At 39.1% G+C, this 25456-nt stretch overlaps 1 protein-coding gene across 1 annotated transcript in view; it reads right to left on the bottom strand.

Annotated features, from left to right (window-relative positions):
* Positions 1-2666: 2666 nt before the first annotated feature.
* The window catches only part of XRN2 (5'-3' exoribonuclease 2), a 125879-nt gene continuing 103089 nt past the window's right edge, over positions 2667-25456 (bottom strand). The window contains exons 28-30 of the mRNA XM_020790516.3: positions 12120-12189; positions 6160-6304; positions 2667-3199 (exon numbers count right to left, since the gene is read on the bottom strand). Of these exons, the coding sequence (XP_020646175.2) occupies positions 3143-3199; positions 6160-6304; positions 12120-12189 (272 nt within the window). The 3' untranslated portion in view covers positions 2667-3142. The remainder of the gene's footprint in view (positions 3200-6159; positions 6305-12119; positions 12190-25456) is intronic.

The raw sequence follows: 25456 nt of genomic DNA, 5'->3' as shown, positions 1-25456 counted from the left end.
TGAATAGCTCAGTGGTTTAGGTATCTGGCTGTGGAACCAGAGGTTGGGAGTTTGGGTCTCCCTGCCAGGAGCTGGACTCAAAGGGTCCCTTCCAGCTTTACAGTTTTAAGAAGATGAACTGAAATGCCCCCATTTTGGCAGACCTATTGTCAGTTGGAAGTTGCTTCCTACAGACGGGTTAGGATCACTCTGCTTCTCCAGAAAAAGTGATTTACTTGTACTAACTAGTCTGCTAGGGTAACTGGCCTTGGCTTTTATATATTTGCTATTGCAACTTTCTGCTTTGCACTCTTCAAGCACTTGCTAAAATGGTTTTAGAATGGAATTCTCAGAGAGCTGCTTCATAAACAAGGACAAGGTTAAAATTTAAAAGGCTCCAAAAAGCCATAGAAGTAGAGGTTGCGTATCCACTTGATGAAAGGCAAAGGCTATATATCACAGAAAATGACAATTCTCTTCACCCTGCATGATTGGCTAAGCAGGCTAGGCCAAATGGGAATTGTCCACCGTTAGAGGAAACTCTACCTCATGTGTAGTGTTAGAATCGACTCTACACAGAAAGCAATGAGCATGCACATCACAAGCAGATCCAAGCGTACTCGGACCTATCCATGTTTTATAGGCATCACATTCATTCCTGCTTGTATGTATCACCTACTAGGGTGTCTCAATTTACAGAAATTTGCATTTCTTTAATACTTCCCTGGAAATAGACTTTGACTTGATTTGTTTCTTCACTAAGTAGCCTGTTGTTACACATGTGGAAAATATATATTTGGGGATTAACTTCCACGACTCCCATAAGAGAGAACTGAGATTTAATTCTAGCACTATATCCTTAGCATAGTTAAAGTTTGCTCTACAGGAGAATGAGGCAGGATCCCGAGGGGGCAGAAAGGTTAGTATCACTCCAAGTTCCAGAAAGTGATGTTTCTCCTTAAACGATTGCTTACAAATGAAAACACACCCAAGAAAAAGTTTTTGCCCCAACTTGTTCATGTTTGCTCTCCCCCATATCTGAAGTGCTATAGGTCTATTCTGTCACTTTGTATTATATGGCAGTGGTTCCCAACCCAGGTGTTCTTGGACTGCAATTCCCAGAAGCCTCTAGTGGCCAGAGATTCTGGGAGCTGCAATCCAAGAACACCTGGGTTACTAAAGATTGGGAACCACTGGTATAGGGTATTAGGACTTTAGTTCTATTCGCCAGTATTGTACATGTCTACTCAAAAGTAAGACCCTTTAATGTATTTTCTTTATCCTCAGAAAAGTGAGTAAAGATTGTCACCTCAGTTGCTCAACCAACTGTAACTAGATGACTAGTAGATAGATGCTTGAAGACATGAACACATTGCATGTATTGACATCAAATGAATATGAAAGCTTCTTTTTTTGGGTGGGGGTAGCAGTGAACCTACAATGGTTTATTCACACATTCAGGTAGTCTCTTGACCTGCTAAGGGATTGAACATACTTGTATGAGCAGCAATGTGTTCCCTAGTATTTGTTTTCCTGCCTTTCCCTTTAGTACAGTGGTGCCTCAATTTATGAACTTAATTCGTAATGGAATGCTGTTCATAAGTCAAAATGTTTGTAAGTCTAATCAGCATTTCCCATAAGAAAACCAATTAATTAGTTCCGGCTGTTTTTTGTTCTTATGTAGAGGCACTATGTGTAAGTCAAAGCATTCGTTCCCATAGGAATGAATGCAAAAGTGGTTAATCCATCCTCTACCACTAGGGGAAGAATTTTTTTTAACCTAAGATGACTTAAGGTTAAAAAAAGGGCAGGAAAGGAGGGAGGGAGGGAACGAACACCTTTTAAACAAAACACCTTTAAAACCAAGCAGCTTTAAACCAAACCAAGCACCTTTTAAACCAATTGTTACATTTTAAAATTACAGTACCAGGCAGCCCAAAGTCCATTTCCCGCTTTTTCTGTGGTTTTCTATTTGTTTGTAAGTCAAATCTCCGTTCGCAAGTCAAAGCAAAATATTGTGAATGGAGCTGTTCGTAAGTCGAATTGTTTGTATGTAGGGCCGTTCGTAAGTCGAGGTACCACTGTACTTTAAACTAAACTATTTTGCCTTGGTTGAAAGGAGGTACATAAATGTAATGAACAAATGAATTCCTGGGGGAAACCCCAGATGCTTTGCTATAAAAAGACTAATTAAACTTTTACTGTAGTTTTCTGAAACTAAACATTTAGGGCCTAATTCACTTGTCCGCATTTGCACAGTGCTTCTCTAGACCAAAGCATAAGGTGTATATTTTTCAATAATGGTCAAAGTGAGATTATTCATGCTGCTGGCCTATTTTCCTGTCAGCAGGCCTCATAAGAATGAAAAGCTGTGTCAGTCCCCCTAGTGTGGGCATGGGCCAATCAGATCCCAGAAAGTAAAGTTAAAAAAGTACTGATGCCCAGCCACTAAATTGAACAATCAGGAGTTAAGTGATTTAGGAAAACACTCTCCCCACTTCAGACCAGTATTTGCTATCTATAGACCAAAGCACACATGTTTTGTGGATGAAATCAATCCGTTTATACTTTTTTGATTAATCTATATGATATTTAAACAATATAAATGCATCAAGCAATGAGTTAAGAATGTCTATGTCTTGTTTAATGTTATAAACTAACAAACTACAGAAGAATGACAACACAGATTTTGTAGAAGCTGAAACTTTTACTCAGAAAGTTCAGAAACCATATATTAAAAAGGACAAACACATCAACGAATCACTCACTACAAGGAATACTGAGTCTTTAAAATGTCATGCTTGTAAATGACTTAAGCTCACTTCTACAATCCTTGTGCATCTTTTAAATGCTGTTTTTCTCAAGTAAACCTTTTTTTAAGCTGCAAAGAAATATTCCAGTGTGAAACTGAAAGGCATTAGCCATGTAATGCAAATACAACAGTAAAGACAAAACAGTACCCTTGCTTCATAGATGTTTTACACAAGGATTGAATTCACTTGTATTTTGCAGCACAGTTACAAAGCAACAAATGGATCATATCAAATCTTATCAGTAAAAATGTACACTGTTTAAAAAGAAAGCATATCATCTGAAAACTACGCAGATGATAAATGTGATATTAAAAACAGGATTATTTTAAATGGTGGAAAAGGCCAAAAGGCTAATTCCAGTTGTATCTTCCAGAAGATGGGGGCAATGGATAAGGTCTTCCATAACCCTGCAAAAACAAGACAACTTTGTTTTATGTTGTTATCTCAGAAAACATCTTTCATCTGCACAAACATGAAATCATAATAGTACATCTGATCCAGCCAAATATAGACAATTTTATTTGATCTTAATAAGAGAATTAAGGATGTGTTTAATGCTCTGATTCAATGGTTCCCAACCTTGGGTAACCCATGTGTTCTTGCACTGCAAACCCCAGAAATTCTGTTTATCTAGCATAGTTGGTGTTGAAGGTTTCTGGCAACTGCAGTCCAAGAACACCTGGGTTACCCAAGGTTGGCAACCACTGCTCACTGGGATTTGGAAGATCCGGGTTCTAGGCCCAACTGAGCCAAGAGACCTCCAGAATGATCTTGAGTAGTTACTCTCAGCCTGAAAGACCTCACAGGACTGCTGTAGGGATAAAATGAAGAAGAGGAGAGCCATGTATGCTGTCTTGAGCTCACTGGAAGAAAATCTGGATATAAATATAAATAATAATTGGCAATTCTTATTTTCTTTTAATAAGATTGAAGATTAAGAGCTTAACAGTAAAAACCTTGGCAGATATGCCTATGTGTATGCTTAAGCATAATACTCCTCTCATAACCATCTCAAGCCTTGGGATGTGTTTCTGATCAGATGAATGAAACTGCTGTTTCTAATTCTTTCTCATTTGTGCAGCTGTGTTCTTTCAGCTACAGAAAGCAAAGTGTGCTGCTTATATACTGCACCATAGTGCTTAAAGCACTCTCGGGGGAATTTTACAATTTAATTATGCAGGCTACACATTGCCCACCCACTCTGCAAGCTGGGTACCCAATTTACAGACCTCAGAAGGATGGAAGGCTGAGTCAACCTCAAGCTGACAACCTGGGATTTAACTCTGGTCAGGAGCAGAGTCTTGGCTCCAGTACTGCGTGTAACCACTGCACCGCAAAAGCCAAGAAATAATGTAACAGTTGTTCTCATGAACAGAAGCCATGCTGAATCACACCAGAAGCTTCTTTGATCTGTCACATTGTTATTACAGTGGCCAGCTGGAAATGTATGGGAAGCTCACAAACAGGACCTGAGTGTAGTACGGTTCTCCTAATGGTGTTTCCAAGCAAACTGTGTTCAAAGGCTTAGCTGCCTCTGATATTGCAAGTAATATATAACCATCTAAACTAGTAGCCATTGAAAGCTTTACCCCAATGAATTTATCTAATCCTCTTTTAAAATAGCCTAAGTGGTGATGACCACCACCTCAGTGAGTTTAATAGTTTAACTGTGAGCTATGAAGGGACTTCGGCGTACTCTACACATAGACAACCCTGGAAAGGAATGTCTCAAGTTGAAGCTGACTTGATGGCATGTAATTAGGTTGTTGATAATGGTGATATTTTTATCTGTTTAGAATCCCTCCACAATTCAACTTCAGTAGAACTCCAAGTTCTATTATGATGAGAAAAATGTCTTTATATCCACCTTTTTCATGCTATGTGTAATTTCATTCACCTCTATCATGTGCTCCCTTACTTGCTCTCTGTTTTTCTAAATTTAAAAAAAAAATGGCAAATGTTATAACCCCTTCCTGTGTCATTTTGGTTGCCCTTTGCTGTCAGGCTCACTGTAGGAAAAATCCCCTCAAGTTTTTCTGAATTAAAAAAAATACCTGTAAAAAGTCTGAATGTTCAATAAAGGATCATAAGCTGGAGGACTTGAGAGTCCCACCTGGTCTCCTGAGTATCTGAACAACTGCCATCTCAAAGGCAAGTGAGTTCTATCTGTGGTAAAAAGCCATGCTTTTGGAAGATGAGAGCTGACTGCTGGGCTGATGCCATGTGACAGCCTGAAGAACTGTAGCTGGGTGAAGTGACAAATCTTGGCTATTTTTTTAACCATCTGCTTGACACAGCGTATCAATTGCTGCCACTGTATGAGGCAGGTACACTTGACAGGGACAAAACACATTCAGAAAATTTTTATACTGATGCCCAAGCCTGAATTCAACAGCTCTGGGATCTTATTTGGGTCAAAGTATATCACTTAATAAATCAGCACCCATCTAGAGAACATGTTTTACCTTCTGAAATGCCTTACGCTTTCCATCCCTCACCCCTACCATGTATTCAGCAACTGCTAATGACAATCAACAATACATCTTCAACTACTCCAGTTACTAAAGCAGGCAACACCATGTGCTTTGCATTTTCAACTGTGGAACACATCCAGATATTCAAATCTTCACGCTTTTAATTATTAGCAGCCTTGATTCATAGAGACAACAGTGCCTAAACAGAAACTGGACCCAAGTGAGGCTTGCTTCAATGTTTGGACAGCAGTGGTAAGAGGACTCCACCAAATGCTCAGGACACCTTGTCAACAGCTTGCTGCAATTTCAACAGAGCTTTCAGTATCAGATTGTTTAAGGCAGGAATTGCTGAAACACTTACACTCTCATGCAATCATCCCAGTAATGCCCAAGTGCAGGGCCTGAGACAGCAATAGCTTACAGAATTTTGGTGCTAGTAAGGTAATAGCAATGGGTCAAGAAAGCAAGAAAAATCAAGACCAGGAATGCATTTTTGTATTTCACATGATGTGCAATTCTATATAAAACAGTGATTACTAGAGGAAGATGAGGCTGCATCTAAGGCTATGAGTCAGAATTTATCACCCTAGAAGTGACTATACAGATTGATACTGGGAATAATTCTCTCTCTCACACACACACACACGCAGAGCAACTGGAGAGTAAAACCTTTTCATATTGGTACCAGACTGAGGCCATCTGCCACTTTAGTACTGTCAAGTTCAATTCAAAGAATAACTGAAGACATGACTTTGGTCCAAAATTAGCAGCAACAATAATTCAGAAGGTGAAATTTACTATTCCTACTTTGAATTTATTTTTTTCCTGTTTTTTTCATCCACAATTTTCAGAGGACCATATTAAAAAATGACAATTACTCATTATTTTGTTACCTGTCTTCCGCGTTCCCTCCGATCGCTGTGTCTTTGTGGGTAACTCATTGTGCTTCCAGGGCCTTGATATTGATTTTGCTGATACGATGGTCCTTGGGAATGGGGCATGCGGTTCCAGGCAAGAAGAGGAGTAGCCCCAGAATTTCTGAGAAAAGAGGATGTATTATCATTGTTTCTCATCTTTCACATGAAACGACAAGTAGCTTTATCCGAGGGGCATGTCATATTTTAGTTCTGTTTGGCATATAGCTTATTTACAAACACATTGAGTCTAGGTTCACAGTTATAACAGGATAAATTCCCTAATGATGAAACTTAAACAAAAAACACTAACAATAAAACCTTCTGTGCTGCCCTTTCAACCCATATGTTAATTGGCAATAAACATAAAGATTTAACAGTCTTCATCAAATTTGGGTTTTAAAAATGACCTGAAAGGAGCTGGCCCTTTTGGCATTGCTGACTTCCCAACCTGTCTCTCTGCAATGACTTGAAGATAAATCACACCAGCAAAACCTAGCATTATCTGAAGAGTAAACAAGTAAAGGGTGAGGCTTTATTTTCTGGACATACACACTAAATCTCAGAATCCATTCTTTCCAGTTAATTACAGGTTGCAAGTGAATTCTTACTGCAGAGTAGTTTGAATCCAGGGTAGGAGGCTTTGGCTGTTATCTCTCTCCCCCAACCTCCATTATTCTACTCAATATGTCAGAAGAAGGTCTGATCAGGAAAAAAAAAACCTTTTCAAGTCCTATTGATGCTGTTTTCAATTGACCACAGTGACCTAGCAACATAAGCACTAATTGGCATGGGCCGACCAACATTTGCTGTACAGTTTATATGGGAACACAAATGAATGCCATACTTATTATACTTATTATAATGAATGCCACACTTATCAATGAGAATTCTTTAACTGCCTTGAAGGGGCTAAGTTCAAGAGTAACACTATAAAGCAACAGGTATGTAAATACATACTCCATCAGAATAAAAATGTATACTCCAGAAATGTAACATTAAGAAGAAGCTCTAAAACCAAGACCTGCGTAAAAAAGGATTTTGTCAGCCTTCCAAAAGTAAAAGTAAAAATAAAAATGCTATCTTAAAAATTAAAGCAGCTGTGGTATTATTAGCAGGACTAAATACTGGACAAGAAATAAAAAAATGTGTGTCTAGCTATATCTCTCACACCAGAGGAAAGTACTGCAAATATGAACCTCCAATATTCTTTAGGCAAGAGGCATTAAGTAAGCAGTCAGTATTTGAATCTTTAAGAAACAAATGGTTATAGCAGAGTTTAGAAAGTGACTTTTAACAAGTAATCTGAGTTACTGTGTTCCAATTAATGGGCAAAATATACAGATATAAAGATAGCTTATATCTCTGCATAAGGATATGTGGTGCAAATATTTACTAGTGTCATCACCTGGCACCAGTAATATTTAAACTGATTAAAAATGCCCTGGCCCTGCTCCCTTTCGGGTTCCGAGGTTCCCTTAGGCATCCTTCTTCCTTGGGGAAACCTTTTGGCAGCTTTCAATAATCAAAAATTGCCACTGGATCACTGCCACCAAGATAGGGATCACAGGTAGTGATCTGCTGGCAATTTTTGACTATTAAAAGTGCCTGCTCCCATCCCAATGCTCCTAAAGGGCTCCCCGAGGCAAAAGGAAGCCCAGGGAGCCTCAGAGCCTAGCTGAGGAGACAGGAAGCTTTTAGCGTAAATTAAACATTACTGGCACCAGCTGATGACATCATCCAGTCTGCACTGCATGACTTCATTCAGAAGAATTTTGTCTCATGAATTATAGTTACAATGCTGGAAAAAAAAACATCCAATCTTTACTTCTCCTTTCTCAATGGCTTGGGATCAAACTGTCTCAAAGACTGAGTCTCCTTGATGAGCCTGCTTGAGTGTAAAGATTATCAAGAAAGGCCTTTTGGTCCTATCATCTTCACAGATGCATTTGGTGGGGACATGGGAGAGGGCTTTCTCTGTTGCTGCTACCATTCTTTGGAACTCCCTCCCACAGGATGTCAGGATGGCCCCATGTTTGCTGTCCTTCAGCAAGAAGGCAAACACCTTTCTCTTCAGTGACCGGCTGCCTGAGTGGGTTTTTTAAATAGATTGTTGTGCCTTACTGCTTTGGATGTGTTTTTGGTATTGTTTTTGCTTAATATTTCTTAAAATGGTATTTGTTTCATCCTTTTAAACATTTGCATACTTCCTGCTTTAGCTTCAAATATTGCTTTGTAATAATGTAAACCACCTTGGGTTCTTTTTAAAGAGAAATGTGGGGTAAAATATTAAAAATAAATAAATAAAATATCTAAAATTGGTTTTAGTTACTCTTTTTGAAATAAAGTCTGAATGATGCAAGCCACTGGCCTCTTGTACAAAATATACTCTCTTCGTGTCCACCTTGTCACTGCCTGAATGCCTAGAACATGGCTGCATGAAGCACTTGAAGCACACGATGATATTCTTTCTCTGCTATTCAGAGAGGCCACAAGAATTCTGCCTTTTCTCCCTCTCAAACCTTTAATCTAAAGTGGCAACTGACGTCTTCTGAAACTCCTGTGGATCAAGACTGCTAAAGTAGGAATTCATTGGCCAAAATCCTGTAGGGTATCATTGTAAATTGCATTAAAGTAGGCCCAATGAATCAGTAGGGATTTGATGAGTTAACTCCAAAATTCCATTGATTCAAACAGGACTATTACTGCCACTTACTTTAGTATAGTAACTTACAATTAGAGTTGCCCCATTTGAATCAATAGACTCATCAAGTCCCCATGATTCAATGACCCTACTCTAGTGCAAATTACTACACTAAGCAACAGGATTTTAGCCAATATGTAACCATTGGCCATGGACTTCAGTAAGAAGGCAGAGCTTTCATCCTTACTTGCTGATCAGTGGCGACAGGTGAGTACTGTTTCCCACAACTACTATGTAAGTTTTTGACCAAACTCCGGTAGGAAGTGGAAGACAGGAGAGCCTGGCGTGCTCTGGTTCATGGGGTCACGAAGAGTTGGACACAACTTAATGACTAAACAACATCAACAACTATGTAAGTTGCTGGTGGTGAGGATTGCTGATTGTGTGCTATAAAATAGCCTGTCCTCAGTGGTGAACCTGCTAACATTGACGGTTTTCTGGTTCATAAGAGACCAGAAAATGTCTGCAACATTTTTGGATGAATTTAATAAATGCCCTACTTGATTGGGACAAAGATTCAAATCCAAAATTCCAACACCAACCAGTCAGGTATCTTTGGGTGTTGGAAAGCAAATCATGGACACAAGAGGGTTTGACCACAGCTTCTAATACTCACAGATTCACAATTAAGACCTTAAAATATCACCTTTCAAAAGCATCTTCATAAGTGAGCACATATGAATCTGAACAATAACAACTATAATTTACTAGAGAATTACTGCATTGTGTTTCTACCCCATCTACCTCCTTCATCAAGGAATTCAAAGTAGCCTACACAGAATTTCTAATCAGTCTTGCATCTAGGCATCAATTAACCATAAACAAACGTAGCTTCAGCAAGGTGGCTACATGATGTCCTTTCAGGCTATCTCTGGTCTACATATTCCATTTAAAACACCAGTGGAATGTTGTCAATATTGAAAGTACTCCAAAATGACAATACACAGATTAGTTGCAAAATTTATCATTAGATACAATGATGTTTCAATTTGGGAGCTACTCTGTTCTCCAGATTACAGAAGGCTAGAAGGATATTTTACTATACAACCTGACCTTATCAAATCAGGGTCTTTAATGAAATTGAGAATTTGAAATCTCTCCCACACACATTTGAGAATTACTTACTTTTCCTCAACAACTGGAATAGTGGGCTTACCTTTCAAACCATCTTTTCTACAACCTGGTAATCCTTTCACACCCTGAAAAAAAACTGCTTGAGGAAGCATATCTTGTTCAGTATCTACCAGCTTGAATATTATTGCTGCTTATGCTATGACCAGGTAGATCTTGAACGAGGTGTCTCCCTCTGGGTCTTAGTGGGAGGGTTTTCAAAATAAACTACATCTAGTTGCCCAGAAAAAAACAAGAAGGTGCTCCTTGAACTGCTATGATGACAAGTATATCTTAATGTACTTGGCAGACAAAATACCAATAAAAGGAATGCATGTCAACTGCCTGATGGAGATCAGCCAGACAAGTGCCACTGAGGAAGTGGTTAGCCTTCTTTTGAAAAACACTGCTGGAATCTTGCATATGCTGTCCCCCCTGCCCTTTTTAAAAAAATTGACCTGCTTTCCCTTTTGGCTTAGGATAAGGACATCAGCTAAGCCATCTACTTGTTTTTGTTTTAATTAAATGAAGAAAGGCTCACAAAGGTTTAATCTTGTCATAGCGAGCTCACAATGGAACTATGTAAGCCCCTCTAGTATATTATGACTGGATTTCAATATGATTTCAACCAGAGTGGATGAAACTCAATTATTTTTAAAATCATATTGATTTAAATCGTGATTTAAATTTTTTAAAATTGTTTTTTGTATTTAAATTGTCAAAAAAAATCCACGTTTTAAAATTTAAATCAAATCCACCGTGATATAAACATCAGGAGACCATATTAAATGAGTATTCTTGATTATGCCTCCAACAAGTTTGCATATAAAAGATAAAATCGATTTTTAAAATTCTGGGTTTAATATAATTCACTATATCTAATAAACAAGAAATTCTTATGACAAAGAGATAATGACAAAACTATGGTAGTATTATTAAAGAATTTTGCCAAAGGATCTTCGTAAACAAAAATGTGCAGCACTTTGTGCCAAAGTACAGACCAGATTTCACATCTATATTTATTATTTATTTATTATTTTATTAGATTTCTACCCCGCCCATCTAGACCAAAGGTCTACTATATTTATAAATATAGATATAATCTTGGAAACATGTCCTCGTACCAAAAGAAAGTACAAAAGGACATCGTACAGGATGGTAAGGATCAGAATCAGTCACTCAAGGATCAGAACTGGTTACTTGGGAAACAGTTCAATTTTTGTTATCAACTGTTCTCTTATAGGATAGAACAATACACAAAGAAAACATATGCTCAATTTAACGACCATTTTACATTTTGCACTACAGATATAATAGAAATTATTCACACATGCACTTTGCAAATTCCAGGATATTGAGTTTTAAGGGCATACAATCAGCTTTTCAATGAAGAAACACGTATATAAAACATCCCTTATTATCAAACCATGTCACATTCTCTCTGTTCCATGGTACTTATTGGACTGCAGATTCCTTAATCCTCCCCAGAGTCCCTCCTGCATTTAATTCAGTTCAGTCTTAAGTAGTTAAAGAAACTGTTTTCAGTGGCAACTAATAACTACTGACCTACAGTGACACTGCTCTACAATAGACTTGTCAGGCCTCAAAAAGCTATACCAAAGAAGCTGATTAGGACTTCAAGAGGTTTGTAGCAAGAATCAATGGCTGGTCTGTACTAATGCCATGGTTCCAGCACAGTGACGATAAAAGTGGACCACCATTAGTTATGCCTCATTAAGCCCCACGACGCTCCTAAAAAGAAATTTGTTTAGCCTGTCCAAAACCTAATGCAGTTTTAAGATGCCTGTGTTGAAATTCATAGTGCCTCAAAAACTACAATGAGATAAAGAACCAAGGAGTACTATAGCAAAAGCATCAGCAACATAGTTAATTTTGAAGCTTCTGATTATTATCAGAAAATCCCCTCTCATCAAAACAACACATTTCTTTAGAAAGATAAATGGTTGCAGCTTTGTAGCAAATGAAATAAATAACAGATAGATATATAAAACAGGCTATACAAAATGAAACTGAGACTCTAATTGATTCATATTGAATCAAATTAAGGAAAAATCCCTTGTAAAATATATACCTGGGATTTTTTAAATGTAAGTGTAAACTATACCTGTCAAATCTTTGTGATGGTTGTTGAAACAGGGGTGTGGGCCCTTGCCAGGAGTCCTGGGGCCGAATATCTGTGAAGTAAAAAGCAAAACAATAATATAATAAATTAAGAACATAATGTTACAAAAATTTAATGTTAAAGCTAAATACAAATACGTGCCTATTTTAATAAGAATAATAATGATATAAGAAGTTGTTCTACAATTTTTAGTTTCTGTAATTACAATCACTTTCTCACAAAATGAGTACTTAGAAAATATCTGTATAGTAGTACAAAGCAGGCTTGCTTTTCAGGATGTGTACAAGGGGCTTTTAGCCTTTTGTTTCTGTCCATGGAGTTTTCCTGGCAAAGATATTGGAGTGACTTGCCGGTTCCTGCTCCAGGTGGATCTCATTTAGTCAGAACTCTCCACTATGAACTGTACGTCTTGGGTGACCCTGCACGGCACAGCCCATAGTTTCTCTGAATTACTCAAGCCCCTTTGCCATGACAAGGCAGCAATCCGTGAAGGGGTACTGTACAATTGCACTCATTTCACACGCTAGTAAGGTTATGCTCAAAATCCTACAAGGTAGGCTTCAGTAGTATGTGGACCGAGAACTCCCAGAAGTACAAGCTAGATTTCGAAGGGGCAGAGGAACTAGAGACCAAATTACTAACATGGGCTGGATTATGGAAAAAGCCAGAGAGTTTGAGAAAAACATCTACTTCTGCTTCATTGACTACGCAAAAGCCTTTGACTGTGTGGACCACAGCAAACTATCGCAAGTCCTTAAAGAAATGGGAGTGCCTGACCACCTTATGTACCTCCTGAGAAATCTATATGTGGGACAGGAAGCAACAGTTAGAATTGGATATGGAAATACTGATTGGTTCAAAATTGGGAAAGGAGTATGACAAGGCTGTATATTGTCCCCCGGCTTAACTTATATGCAGAATACAGTGGTGCCTTGCTTAACGAGCGCCCTGTTTAACGACGAATCCGCATAGCGATTTGTTTTTTGTGATTGCATTGTGATCTTTTTAATGGCAAAAAATCGCTTTGTGATGATCAGTAAGCTGTTTCGCTTACTGATTTTTGCATAGCGATGTTTTAAAAACAGCTGATCGGCTGTTCCAAAATGGCTGCCGGAAAAAAATGGCTGCCCGCTGTGTTTTCGTGCCCATTCCTCACTTACCGGGCAGCGAAAATGGCGGCCATATGGAGGATTTTTGCTTAAAAGTGAGTTTTTGCCCATAGGAACGCATTAAATGGGTTTTAATTCATTCCTATGGTCTTTTTTATTTCGCATAGCGACGAATCTGGATAGCGACAATTTTTCCGGAACGGATTATCATCGCTATGCGGGGCGCCACTGTACATCATGCGAAAGACTGGACTGGAGGAATCCCAAAACGGAATTAAGATTGCCGGAAGAAATATCAACAACCTTCAATATGCAGATGATACCACTCTGATGGCAGAAAGTGAGGAGGAATAAAAGTACCTCTTAATGAGAGTGAAAGAGAAAAACGCAAAAATGGTCTGAAGCTCAACATGAAAAAAACTAAGATCATGGCCACTGGTCCCATCACCTCCTGGGAAACAGAAGGGGAAGATATGGAGGCAGTGACAGATTTTACTTTCTTGGGCTCCATGATCACTGCAGATGGTGACAGCACCAATGAAATTAAAAGACGTCTGCTTCTTGGGAGGAAAGAGATGACAAGCCTAGACAGCATCTTAAAAAGCAGAGACATCACCTTGCCAACAAAAGTCCGAATAGTCAAAGCTATGGTTTTTCCTGTCGTGATGTATGGAAGTGAGAGCTGGACCATAAAGAAGGCTGACCGCTGAAGAATTGATGCCTTTGAATTGTGGTGCTGGAGGAGACTCTTGAGAGTCCCCTGGACTGCAAGGAGAACAAACCTATACATTCTGAAGGAAATCAGCCCTGAGTACTCACTGAAGGAAATCAACCCTAAGTGCTCACTGGAAGGACAGATCCTTCCTTTGAGATGGCCAATACTTTGGCCATCTCATGAGAAGACAGGACTCCCTGCAAAAGACCCGGATGTTGAGAAAGTGTGAAGACAAGAGGAGAAGGGGATGACAGAAGATGAGATGGATGGACAATGTCACCGAAGCTACCAACATGAATTTGACCAAACTCCGGGAGGAAGTGGAAGAGCCTGGCGTGCTCTGGTCCACGGGGTCACAAAGAGTCGGACATGACTTAACGACTCAAGAACAACAAGGGGCTAGCTTTTCAAATTTCAGTAGAGATTTTGAAAATAAAGTAGTAAAAATTAACCTCTTTATTGATATAACTATGTTTTGATCAATCACATGCCGTTTATCTACAGTGTTATGTGCTATCACATCAGAACCAACTTATAGCACCCCTAATAGGACTTTCAAGATAAGTAACATACCTAAGGAGTAGTATTACCAAATACAACCCCATTCCCCAGTGAGTTTCCATGGCACAGCAAGCATTTCAACCAAAATAAGTCCTATGTCCCTCTATCCACTACCACTCTGGGTGCCCTAACTGCAGTAACATTATTAAACAAAGCAAATGTTACAATGTATTAGAGACTTAAATGGTTTTCTTTTTTTATTGGGTTTACTGCCCCCTCCCCCCTTTTTTATTCATGTGTGTGGCAGATGATGTGGGGCTGCAGGGAATTTTAACTTGATAATTGCAACTGCCTTGATCTTCCAAATGTCATTTTAAGGTCATAGTTTTACTGATACTCCAGTGGCCTTTGAAGATGAATCTTGGAGAATGGGGAAATGGAGCTGGTTAGAGAATGACAATTTTCACTAGTTATAGGCAGATGAAGATACGATAGAAGAACCCAAATGGAACAGGACGGTAGGATGCCAGTTGTTCATCCCTCATTTGGGATTCCAGCCAAACCAATGACGTTATGATGGTTTAAGTGGCATACTGTCCATCCTAAAAATCTGTCTTTTAATGGCAGGTCTACTTCTGGGAATATGTTGCTCAGACAGGATTTGATTCTCGATAAACATGCTCACCTATCTTTTATCACAGAGGTCTGTACAAGAGGGGGCAACCTGCCTTGCTCAGCTCTATCTGCTAGTTTATTCAGTAATACAGCAAGCTACAGCTGGGAGGCGGACCAATGAACAGAAATCCAGTTCCATTGACCAGATGCTTCATCTAGCAGACTGCCAATTTTGAGTGACATATGGCTAAGGGAAATAATCAATGTCTTTTTGCAGAAAGGGCATGCTACAGTTAAGGATGGAGTAATGCATACTTTTTTTGCTAAAGAATGAACCAACAGATTTAGAAAAATACAGGCAATTCTCAGATGTACCATTCTTGGCTGTAACAATTCAGAGGACCTCACAACTCAAAACAAATGTGGAAGATAGTGATTTTCTAAACCTACACCAATTCAGTTTTTGCTAGAACAAGCAATTGAGACATATTTGATGACTTCTGTGGATGACCAATAGTGGAAGTTTGAGGGGGAAGAAGTGTGGGTTTCACAGTGCCTTTCAATATCATCTACTATGTTCTCCCCCTGGACTACCTATTGGGTCTGGATTTCAAGGCACCAACTGCAGTGGATCTGGTCCTTCTTTGGATGTGTCCAGAAGATGGTGCTGGAGAACTACTGGTCATCAGTAAAACCATTGGACCTGCAAGGATGACTGATTTGGCAGGTTTAGGAGCCAATTCCCTACTTCCCTAGGACCTGACATGGACTGCACTGGGTCAAAAAGTGAAACTGGAAGTGAGTTAAGTTACTTTTACAAACACACATCTTTGTGTGTGTCCATTATTTCACAGGAAAATCTTGATTTCTCAAATGTGCTGTTTCTTGTTTTAGTTTACCAAAAATAAAAAAGCATTATTTTTTTAATCTGGCAAAATGTGTGCCCTCCCATCAGTAAAAATAACATACTTAGTCAAGTAAAATGTCCTGGCACAGAGATCTTTATTAAAAGTAAAATATTTATTTGCAAATACAGTGGCGCCTCAACTTACAACCATAATCTTTTCCAGAAGATGGATGTAACTCAAAATGTTTGTAAGTTGAAGCACCATTTCCCATAGGAAAGCACTGAAAGCAATTAAGCCATTCTGGCCGAAGGAAACCCCCCCCCAAAAAAAAATCACTGCAAGACTCACTGGAAACATGATTCATCCCTTCTGGCCGAAGGGCGGGGGGGAAGAAGCAATCAAGTGTGCAAGACCCACTGGAAATGAACAGAAAACAAATGGAGCAGATCGGAAATGCAAAGAAAACAAAGGAAAAAGCAAGGGAAGCATGCAGGACCCATCGGAAATGGCGAAAAGAACTCCAAAAAGCAAAAGCAACCAACCCTCCAAGACCCATTGGAAATGGGGGGAAGCCAAAAAACACCAACCCCCCAAGACCCATCAGAAATGGGGGACACCTCCCAAAAGCAACCAAGACCCCAAGACCCATTTGAGATGGGGGAAGCCAAAAAACAACCAACCCCCAAGACCCATCACAGCACAGAAACATAACCCCCCAGCTCAAAACCATGCTGCAAAAATACCCAGTACAGTTTTTAAAAAGTAGAAAACAGCACCTTACCTTACAAGGCAGCCCGAAGCCTCCCTGCAAACACACACACATGCTCACTCAGAAGCAGGTAATCCCAAGCATCCTCCAACGCACACACTCTAACTGCTGGGGCAAAAGAGCTACAAAGAAGCAGCCTTGTCACCACCTACAGTTAGCAATTTGAATTTCCTGCCTTTTTTCCCTGCCTTTTTCTGTTCGTAAGTGGAAGTTCCCGTCGCAAGTAGAAGCAAAATTTTGTGGCTGGAGCTGGTTGTAACTTGAAATGGACGTAAGTAGGGACATTTGTAAGTCGAGGCACCACCACAGAGGCACAGAGCAACAGGAGTCCACCAGGTCTCCTATCACAAAGGCCCCTGATGCATACAGTATTATGCCTTCATAGAGGCTTATTTATGCCTTCAGTAGTTCCAAAAAAAATTTGCTGGTCTTTGAAAAGGCCAGCATTAAATATCTAAAAATGCCATTAAGCATAAAAATATATTTTGTTATACTTTTACTTCTTGTCAACGCCTTTCCTCATTCTTGGATGATCCTGTCGACTCCAACAAGAACTGTTTTTCTGGCTGGTTCTACTGACAGTGTCTACTTTCATAAACCAAAGTTTTAGGCCTTTTAGTCTGGGCCTTGACCTTATACATTCCAGAACATTCCCACACTCCAGTGTCCATAGAATGGATGTCAGGTTGTGAGTAGCCTGCAGGTTTTCCACCAAGACTGATATTTTCCCATAGAGTTCATTTTTTTATCCTGTGTTATTTAATATCCATACACAACTACCAGGAGCGATAATTTAGAGCTCTGGAATAGATACCATCAAAATGCTGATGAAACACATTTCTATTGCTCTCTGACTCAGAGAAAGTGATCAATAATCTTAAATGTTGCCTGAATTTGGGGGTCACTTCTGCTTGGGAGGGATGAGCCGCTGAGAACTGAACCTCTGCATTGCCTACATGGCATACAACTTTTAAAATGCATTTCTTCCTTTTGAAGAGAGCTTCTTTCTGCATAAATCTTTGAAGGGAAAGGTAAGGAATGTGTACATCTAGTTAAATTCTTTAAAGACTGTGTTGATTTAAAGTTGAACACTACTTTCGCTTTTGGGTCTGATAAGCTGCTAGAGTTTCTTTAGAGCCCTGCTTTTAATGAAAAGCTCACAACAACAATATTCACTCCTAATTATTCTTTATGCCAAAGAGGAAAAATAAGGCTGCTAAAACTCCTGCGTGGACAAGAGATGAAACTTTAGCTAAAACCTCTGAAAAACCATCGGATCGCAGTTTGGAACGCTTGACAAGGGTAGTTTCAGCAGCCCAACTCAAAGATAAACAAGATAAACAGGAAGTAATGGACGAATTGACGCGGATTGTGAAGGAAATGTCCTGTAAAATGAGTCAAGGTTTCGAACAAGCAGAGAGACGAGCCAAGTCTATTGAAGCGAGCATTAATAAGCTTCAAGATCAAGTTTCAGGAATGACACAAGAGTTGAAAAATGTTAAACAAAAAGTTAAAGAGCTCAGAGACAGGGCAGAAACACATGAATTTAAGATAAGCAGCTTGGAGAAGAGAATCAGCGAAACAAATAAAAAGTTGATTTAGCTGGAAGATAATTACAGATGGTCTAATATTAAAATAATGAACTTTCAACTGCAACATGGACAAGACCTCAAAAAAGAGATTATAATCTGGGTTAACTCACTAATGGGAACACAACACTTGGTTGAACAGGACATAGAAACAGTTTATTTTGTTGGTAATCCCAAAAGCCCCAGAATAAGGCCAGTGGTGGTGAAGTTTTTTAATTATACAAAAAAAGAACAATTTAAGAGAGAAATCAAACAAAAACAAGACCAGCTGGTCTACAGAGGCAATAAGCTACAGATTTTCCAAGATTTATGCAATGAATCTTTGAATTGGTGGGGAGAGGGGTTGCACACGAGGCCCATTAGGAGGAGAATTCTTAAATGGGCAAAAGAATAAGACTAGCTATTTTAAATGTGAAAGGCCTGGGATCAACAGTGAAAAGAAGAATAGAAACATTATTGAAGAAAAATAAAGCGGACATAGCCTTTCTGCAAAAGACTCATCAATCAGAAGATGGAGTCAATGAAGTAAAGACGAATAATATAGATATTTATGAAAAAAAACTTTGGAACGTCTAAATCTAGAGGTGTGGCAATTATAATTTTTTAAAATTGTGAATTTATAGTGAAACAGGTAGTAAAAGATTGTAATGGTAGATATATAATAATGCAAGGTAAAATGGGTTTGGAAGAATATACTTTGGTCAACGTCTATGCACCTAAACAAGAAGATTTTTAAGATACGGTTATTAAAGAAATGGAGAAGGTAAAGAAGGATTATGTTACTATGGCAGGAGATTTTAATATGGTTATGGATAATACAAAGGATACAACTTTTTATGATCGGAATGATGTTCATCAAAGAAACACAATATTGAGCAAGAAGGTAAAAATAATCAATTGAAGGATATTTGGAGAGTAATGAAAGGTGATGAAAGAAGATGCACTTATTTTTTTAGCAGTACATAATAGTTACTGTAGAATAGATTTTATATTCACATCTCAAGAATTAATTTCAAAGATAGCTCATACTGAAAGTAACTCCATAAAAATAACAGATCATGCTTTGATGTCAATGGAGATTGAAATTTAAAAAAGATTATAAAGACTGTAAAAGGTGGAGAATGGATATTAATTTTTTTCCAGTACCCAGAGGTAATAGAAAAGATACAGAATGGTTAGAATTATGGACAATAAATGAAGCTGGAGGTACAAAATTAGGCCTGTTGTGGGCCATGATGAAAGCAATAACAAGAGGAATAACAATAAAGAAATCCTGTAAACTGAAAAAAAAATAAGGAGAAAAATGTGAAAAAATTGGAAGAAGACTTGAAAAATTTAGAAAGCAAGTTTTTTAAAGAAAGATAGAAGGTGATTGGTAGAAATTCAGGCTAAAAGAAAGGTATTAGAAAACTCAGAAATAGAGAAAGTCCAGAGGGATTTAATGTATATAAAGAGGCACTTTTAAAAAATTTAGCAACAAAAATTCAAAATTATTAGCAAGAATGTGTAAAAATAGAAGATTAAAAAGCACAATTTGGGTAATTAAAAATAGAACAGGTAAGAGGTGTAATATAATGAAAGATAAATTGAAGATTTTTAAAGAATTTTATCAGGAATTATATAAAGGGAAAAAACGTACTGAAAGAGAATACAGAAAATTATATAAATGAGAATTAAAAAATTAAATTATTGGAATGTGATAAAAGAATATTAGAAGAAGAGATTAAAGAAGAAGAAATTGCTGAACTTATTAATAAATTGAGAAATGGTAAAACACCAGGCCCTGATGGATTGGGTCCAGAATATTATAAACATTTTAGTTCCATTTTGATACGTAAGCTAAAAATGTTTTATAATAAAATATTGGAAGGAGAGACAATGCCACCTTCTTGGAAACATTCATTAATGATTGTTATCCAAAAACCCAACAAGGATCTAACAGATCTGGGATCTTATAGGCCTGTATCTCTAATAAATCAAGATGCCAAGATTTTTACTGCTATACTAGGAAATAGATTAAATAGATTCATAGCAAACTATATTAAAGAGGATCAATGTGGTTTTATAAAGGGAAGACAAATGGATAATTTAACTAGACAAGTTTCGAAAATTATATAGGAGATAGAAAAGGAAAAAACAAAGGCAACTGTTTTATCACTAGACATGTTTAAGGCCTTTGTGTGGAATGGCCAACATTAAAGCTGCTTATAAAAGGTTGGGGATTTGGTAAAAGATTTTAAGGGGTTATAGATCAATTATATTCAGATAATACTTCAGAAGAGTTAATGCTGGGTAGATGGGGCTTGTCAGCTTTGGAAGAAAGCCCATCTAGGAGATTTCAAACCTCCACTGCCTTGTGGCTATATCCGCTGACGGAAAGGGCTTCAGGAGTTAACCTCAAGGCAAAATCCAGAACCAGAGTCCCAGAGGCAGTTCGTGTCATTCTGGCAACTCCTGTGATGTCGCTGGAACCAGTTGAATTGGTTCTTGCCTTTCCATTGGACCATTTCAGCAACGTGGAGGGCGGGTTTGCTGATTGGGTAACAGCCTATCCTCCATATTATTTTACCCAGGCTTTGTGCTCTGGAGAGGACACTCCAGCTTCGCATACAGTGTCAAAACAACACGGGAAGTAGCAGTTACCGGTTATAAGTCTTTGCTCGATTGGTGTAGACCATGACGCCAGGGGCTATTTCTGACGGTGGGTCATTGCACCTCACTAGGTAGCTACCGTCTGTTTTAAGCTGGGCAGTCCCCAGCCAGTAAGGTGCTACCTCGCCACGGTCTGTTAACCTCACAGGGTCTGTGGGGTTTAGGGTGAAAGCCAACAAGCAGATCGATAACCCTGCACCATGCAACAATCGTAAGAAAACTTCTGCCCTAAAGTTGGGCACCTGGAATGTTTGGACAATGACCCCTGGCTTTTCTGACTACGGCTTTTCGGACGACCTGCAGGAAATAGAGGACGTGCACAAGACAGCTGTCATTGACGTGGAACTGAGTAGATACAGATGGACATTGTTGCCCTGCAAGAGACGAGATTGCCAGACTCAGGATCTGTCAAAGAAAAAAAACTTCTAATTCTTCTGGCAGGAAAAACCATTGAATGAGACCAGGGAATATGGTGTTGACTTTACAGTCAGAAATACTCTGCTGAGATCCATTGTTCCACCTACTGTGGGGAGTGAAAGAATCCTGTCTCTGCAGCTCCACTCATCACCGGGACTGGTCACCCTCATTAGTGCATATGCACCAACATTGTCATCCACAACAGAAGTGAAAGACAAATTCTACGACGATCTGGCAGCTACTATCAAAAAAGTCCCTGAAAGAGAGCCACTATTCATTCTCGAACACTTTAACGCTAGAGTTGGTGCTGATCACAATTCTTGGCCCACTTGTCTGGGCCATTTTGGCATTGGGAAGATGAACAAAACTGGTCAATGCTTGCTGGAGTTTTGCTGTTATTGTGGTCTTTGTGCCAGCAACACGTTCTTTAATACGAAGCTTCAACACAGTTTCCTGAAGACAACCAGGATCCAAGCAGTGGCATTAGTTCAATTTGATCCTCACTAGATGTTCTAGCCTTTCTAGTATTATGATCACACACAGTTACCAGAGTGCTGATTGCAATACTGATCACTCCCTGGTATGTAATAGAGTAAAACTGCAAACAAAGAGACTGTATCACACGAAAAAGGAAGACCATGTATCGACATCAGCAAGACTCGCGATCAAAGAAAAATGGAGGAATTTTCCCAAGCGCTTGAGGAAACCCTTCCAGGCCCAGCTAATGCAAATGCACCTGAAAGATGGGAACACTTCAAGAACGCTGTGTATAACACTGCCTTGTCCACATTTGGCAAGAAGACAAACAAGATGGCCGACTGGTATTGACCGAGCACAGCAGATGGACCGCTGGGTGCAGCACTACTCTGAGCTATATTCCAGAGAGAATGTAATAACCGATGAATCATTAAATAACATTGAGTGCCTGCCTGTCTAGGAAGAGTTGGACAGCGAACCAACCTTAGCAGAAATAAAAGCGGCCTTGGATTTCCTCACCTCTGGCAAGGCACCTAGAAGGGATAACATCCCTGTTGAAGTGCTGAAGAGATCATCACTACCGAACTGTATGAAGTCTTTCGTCTTTGCTGAAGCGAAGGTAGAGTACCACAGGACATGAAGGATGCAAATATCATCACAAAGGAGACGGGGTGACTGCAATAACTACTATGGCATCGCTCTTCTCAGCATTGTAGAGAAGCTGCTTGCCCGTGCTAGGCTGAAGAAACCCCAGGTGCTTGCAGACAGAGTCTATCCAGAATTACAGTGTGGATTTCGAGCTAATAGACCCACCAATGACATGGTATTCTCCCTCAGGCAGTTGCAGGAGAAATGCAGGGAACAACAACAGCCAATCTTTGTGGCCTTAATAGATCTTACAAAGGCCTTTGATTTGGTTAGCAGGGATGGCTTTTTAAAATACTTCCCAAGATTGGATGTCCAACTCGACTTCTTAACATCATCAGGTCCTTTTAAGAGGGAATGAAGGGCACTGTAGTTTTTGATAGCTCAACATCAGATCTCTTTGACATCCGAATCAGAGTGAAATAGGGCTGTGTCCTCGTGCCGACCCTTTTTGGGATCTTTTTTGCTGTCATGGTGAAGCACGCCTTTGGAACTGCAACAGAAGGTGTCTATCTCCGGACTAGATCAGATGGAAAGTTCTTTAATCTCTCTAGATTGAGAGCGAAGACCAAAGCCCAGCTGAAATGACTTCCTCTTCGCTGATGATGCAGCCATTGTTGCCCACTCCAACAACTCATGAATCGTTTTAGCAAGGCATGCCAAGACTTTGGACTAACAATCAGCCTGATGAAAACACAAGTCATGGGCCAGGGTGTGGACTCACTTCCATCTATTACCATCTCCATGCAAGAATTGGAGGTTGTTCATGACTTTGTGTACCTTGGCTCAGCCATCTCTGACACTCTCTCCCTAGATGTCGAGCTGGATAAATGCATTGGCAAAGCAGCTACCATGTTCTCTAGACTCACAAAGAGAGTATGGTTCAATAAAAAGCTGAGGGCATATACCAAGATCCAGGGCTATAGAGCCTGTGTCCTGAGCACACTCCTGTACTGCAGTGAGTCCTGGACCCTTTGAGCATGGCAGGAGAGGAAGCTGAACACTTTCCATGTCCATTGTCTCCTAAGCATTTTTGGTATCACCTGGCAGGACAAAGTTCCAAATAGAGTAGTCCTAGAATGAGCTGGAATTTTTAGAATGTATACATTACTGAAACAGTGATGTCTACATTGGCTTGGGCACGTTGTGAGAATGGCTGATGGGTGGATTCCAAAAGATCTCCTGTATGGAGAATTAGTGCAGAGAAATCACCCCAGAGAGACCACAGCTGCGATACAAGGATATATGCAAGTGGGATCTGAAGGCCTTAGGAATGGACCTCAACAGATGGGAAACTGGAGGCAGGCGGTGCATTATGGCTTCTCCCAATTTTAAGAGACCCTTGTTCAGCAGGCCGAGGCAAAGAGGCAGTCATGAAAGCTGGACGGGACAGATTGTATTTGTGAAACGGATTGTCACTACTTGAATTGGCCTTCTCAGCCACACTAGACGCTGTTCTAAGTTCTCTGTTCAGAGCACGTTACCATAGTCTCTCAAGACTGAACAATGCCTAATCTAAAATCTAAAAATAGTTAATGATGGTTTAACAGAGCGGATTTTTCTAGGCCAAGGTACAAGACAAGGCTGTCCACTTTCATCAATATTGTTTTGTATGGTTACAGAACTGCAAGCTAATGCGATAAGAAATAATGAATGAATTAAAAGATTAGGAAAAAATGATGCAATTAAGATTAATTTATTTGCTGAGGACTCATTATTGACCATTAAAACCCATTAGAAAGTATGGATAATATTAAAAATCATTTAGAAAAATTTGGGGAAATAACAGGATTAACTGGCAAAAAACACACATAATGATGTTTAATCATAATAAACATGAAAAAATATTTGTAAATAAATATAGTTTTAAAATATGTAATTATATTAAATATTTAGGTATAAATATAGTTAAAGTGACTCAAAAATTAAAGGAGCAAAATTTTAATAAATTAAAAAGTGATATTAAAGATAAATTGCAGGAGTATTCTAAATTGAAATTATAGTAGTTTGGGAGAATTGCCATGATTAGAATGAAAGTATTACCAAAATTACTTTTTTATTCAGGATGCTCCGAATACAAGTAGAAGAAGAAGATTTTAAGCACTGCCAGGGATTAATTAATGGGTTTTGTAATCAAGGTAAAAAACTATAATAAATAAGAGGTATTGGTATAAGGCTCAAAAATGGAGGTTTAGGTATTCCTAATATAAAAAATTGATTTGGTGGACAGAGTGACTGAGGAACTCTGGACAGAGGCTTGTACCATTGTACAGGAGGCAGCAACAAAAACCAACCCAAAGAAAAGGAAATACAAAGAAATAGAAGAAAATAATAGAAAAAGAAAAACCAGAGATCTGTTCAGGAAAATTGGAGATATCAGGAACATTTTGTGCAAAGATGGACATGATTATGAACAAAAATGGGAGGGACTTAACAGAAGCAGAAGACATCAAGAAGAGGTGGCAAGAATACACAGAGGAATTATACCAGAATGATTTGGATATCCTGGACAACCCAGATACAGTAATGTGGTTGCTGACCTTGAGCTGGACATCCTGGAGAATGAAGTCAAGTGGGCCTTGGAAAGCTTGGCTAACAACAAGGCCAGTGGAGGTGATGGCATTCCAGTTGAACTATTTAAAATCTTAAAAGATGACACTGTTAAGGTGCTACATTCAATATGCCAGCAAGTTTGGAAAACTCAACAGTGGCCAGAGGACTGGAAAAGATCGGTCTACATCTCAATCCCAAAGAAGGGCAATGCCAAAGAATGCTCCAACTACCATACAATTGCACTCCTTTCACACGCTAGCAAGGTTATGTTCAAAATCCTACAAGGTAGGCTTCAGCAGTATGTGGACCGAGAACTCCCAGAAGTACAAGCAGGATTCCGAAGAGGCAGAGGAACTCGAGACCAAATTGCTAACATGGCTGGATTATGGAGAAAGCCAGAGAGTTCCAGAAAAACATCTACTTCTGCCT

Source organism: Pogona vitticeps, chromosome 4, assembly GCF_051106095.1.
Source record: "Pogona vitticeps strain Pit_001003342236 chromosome 4, PviZW2.1, whole genome shotgun sequence".
Taxonomy (NCBI): Eukaryota; Metazoa; Chordata; class Lepidosauria; order Squamata; family Agamidae; genus Pogona; species Pogona vitticeps.
Note: the sequence above shows the minus strand (reverse complement) of the source record. Positions and strands in the feature narration are given on the sequence as shown.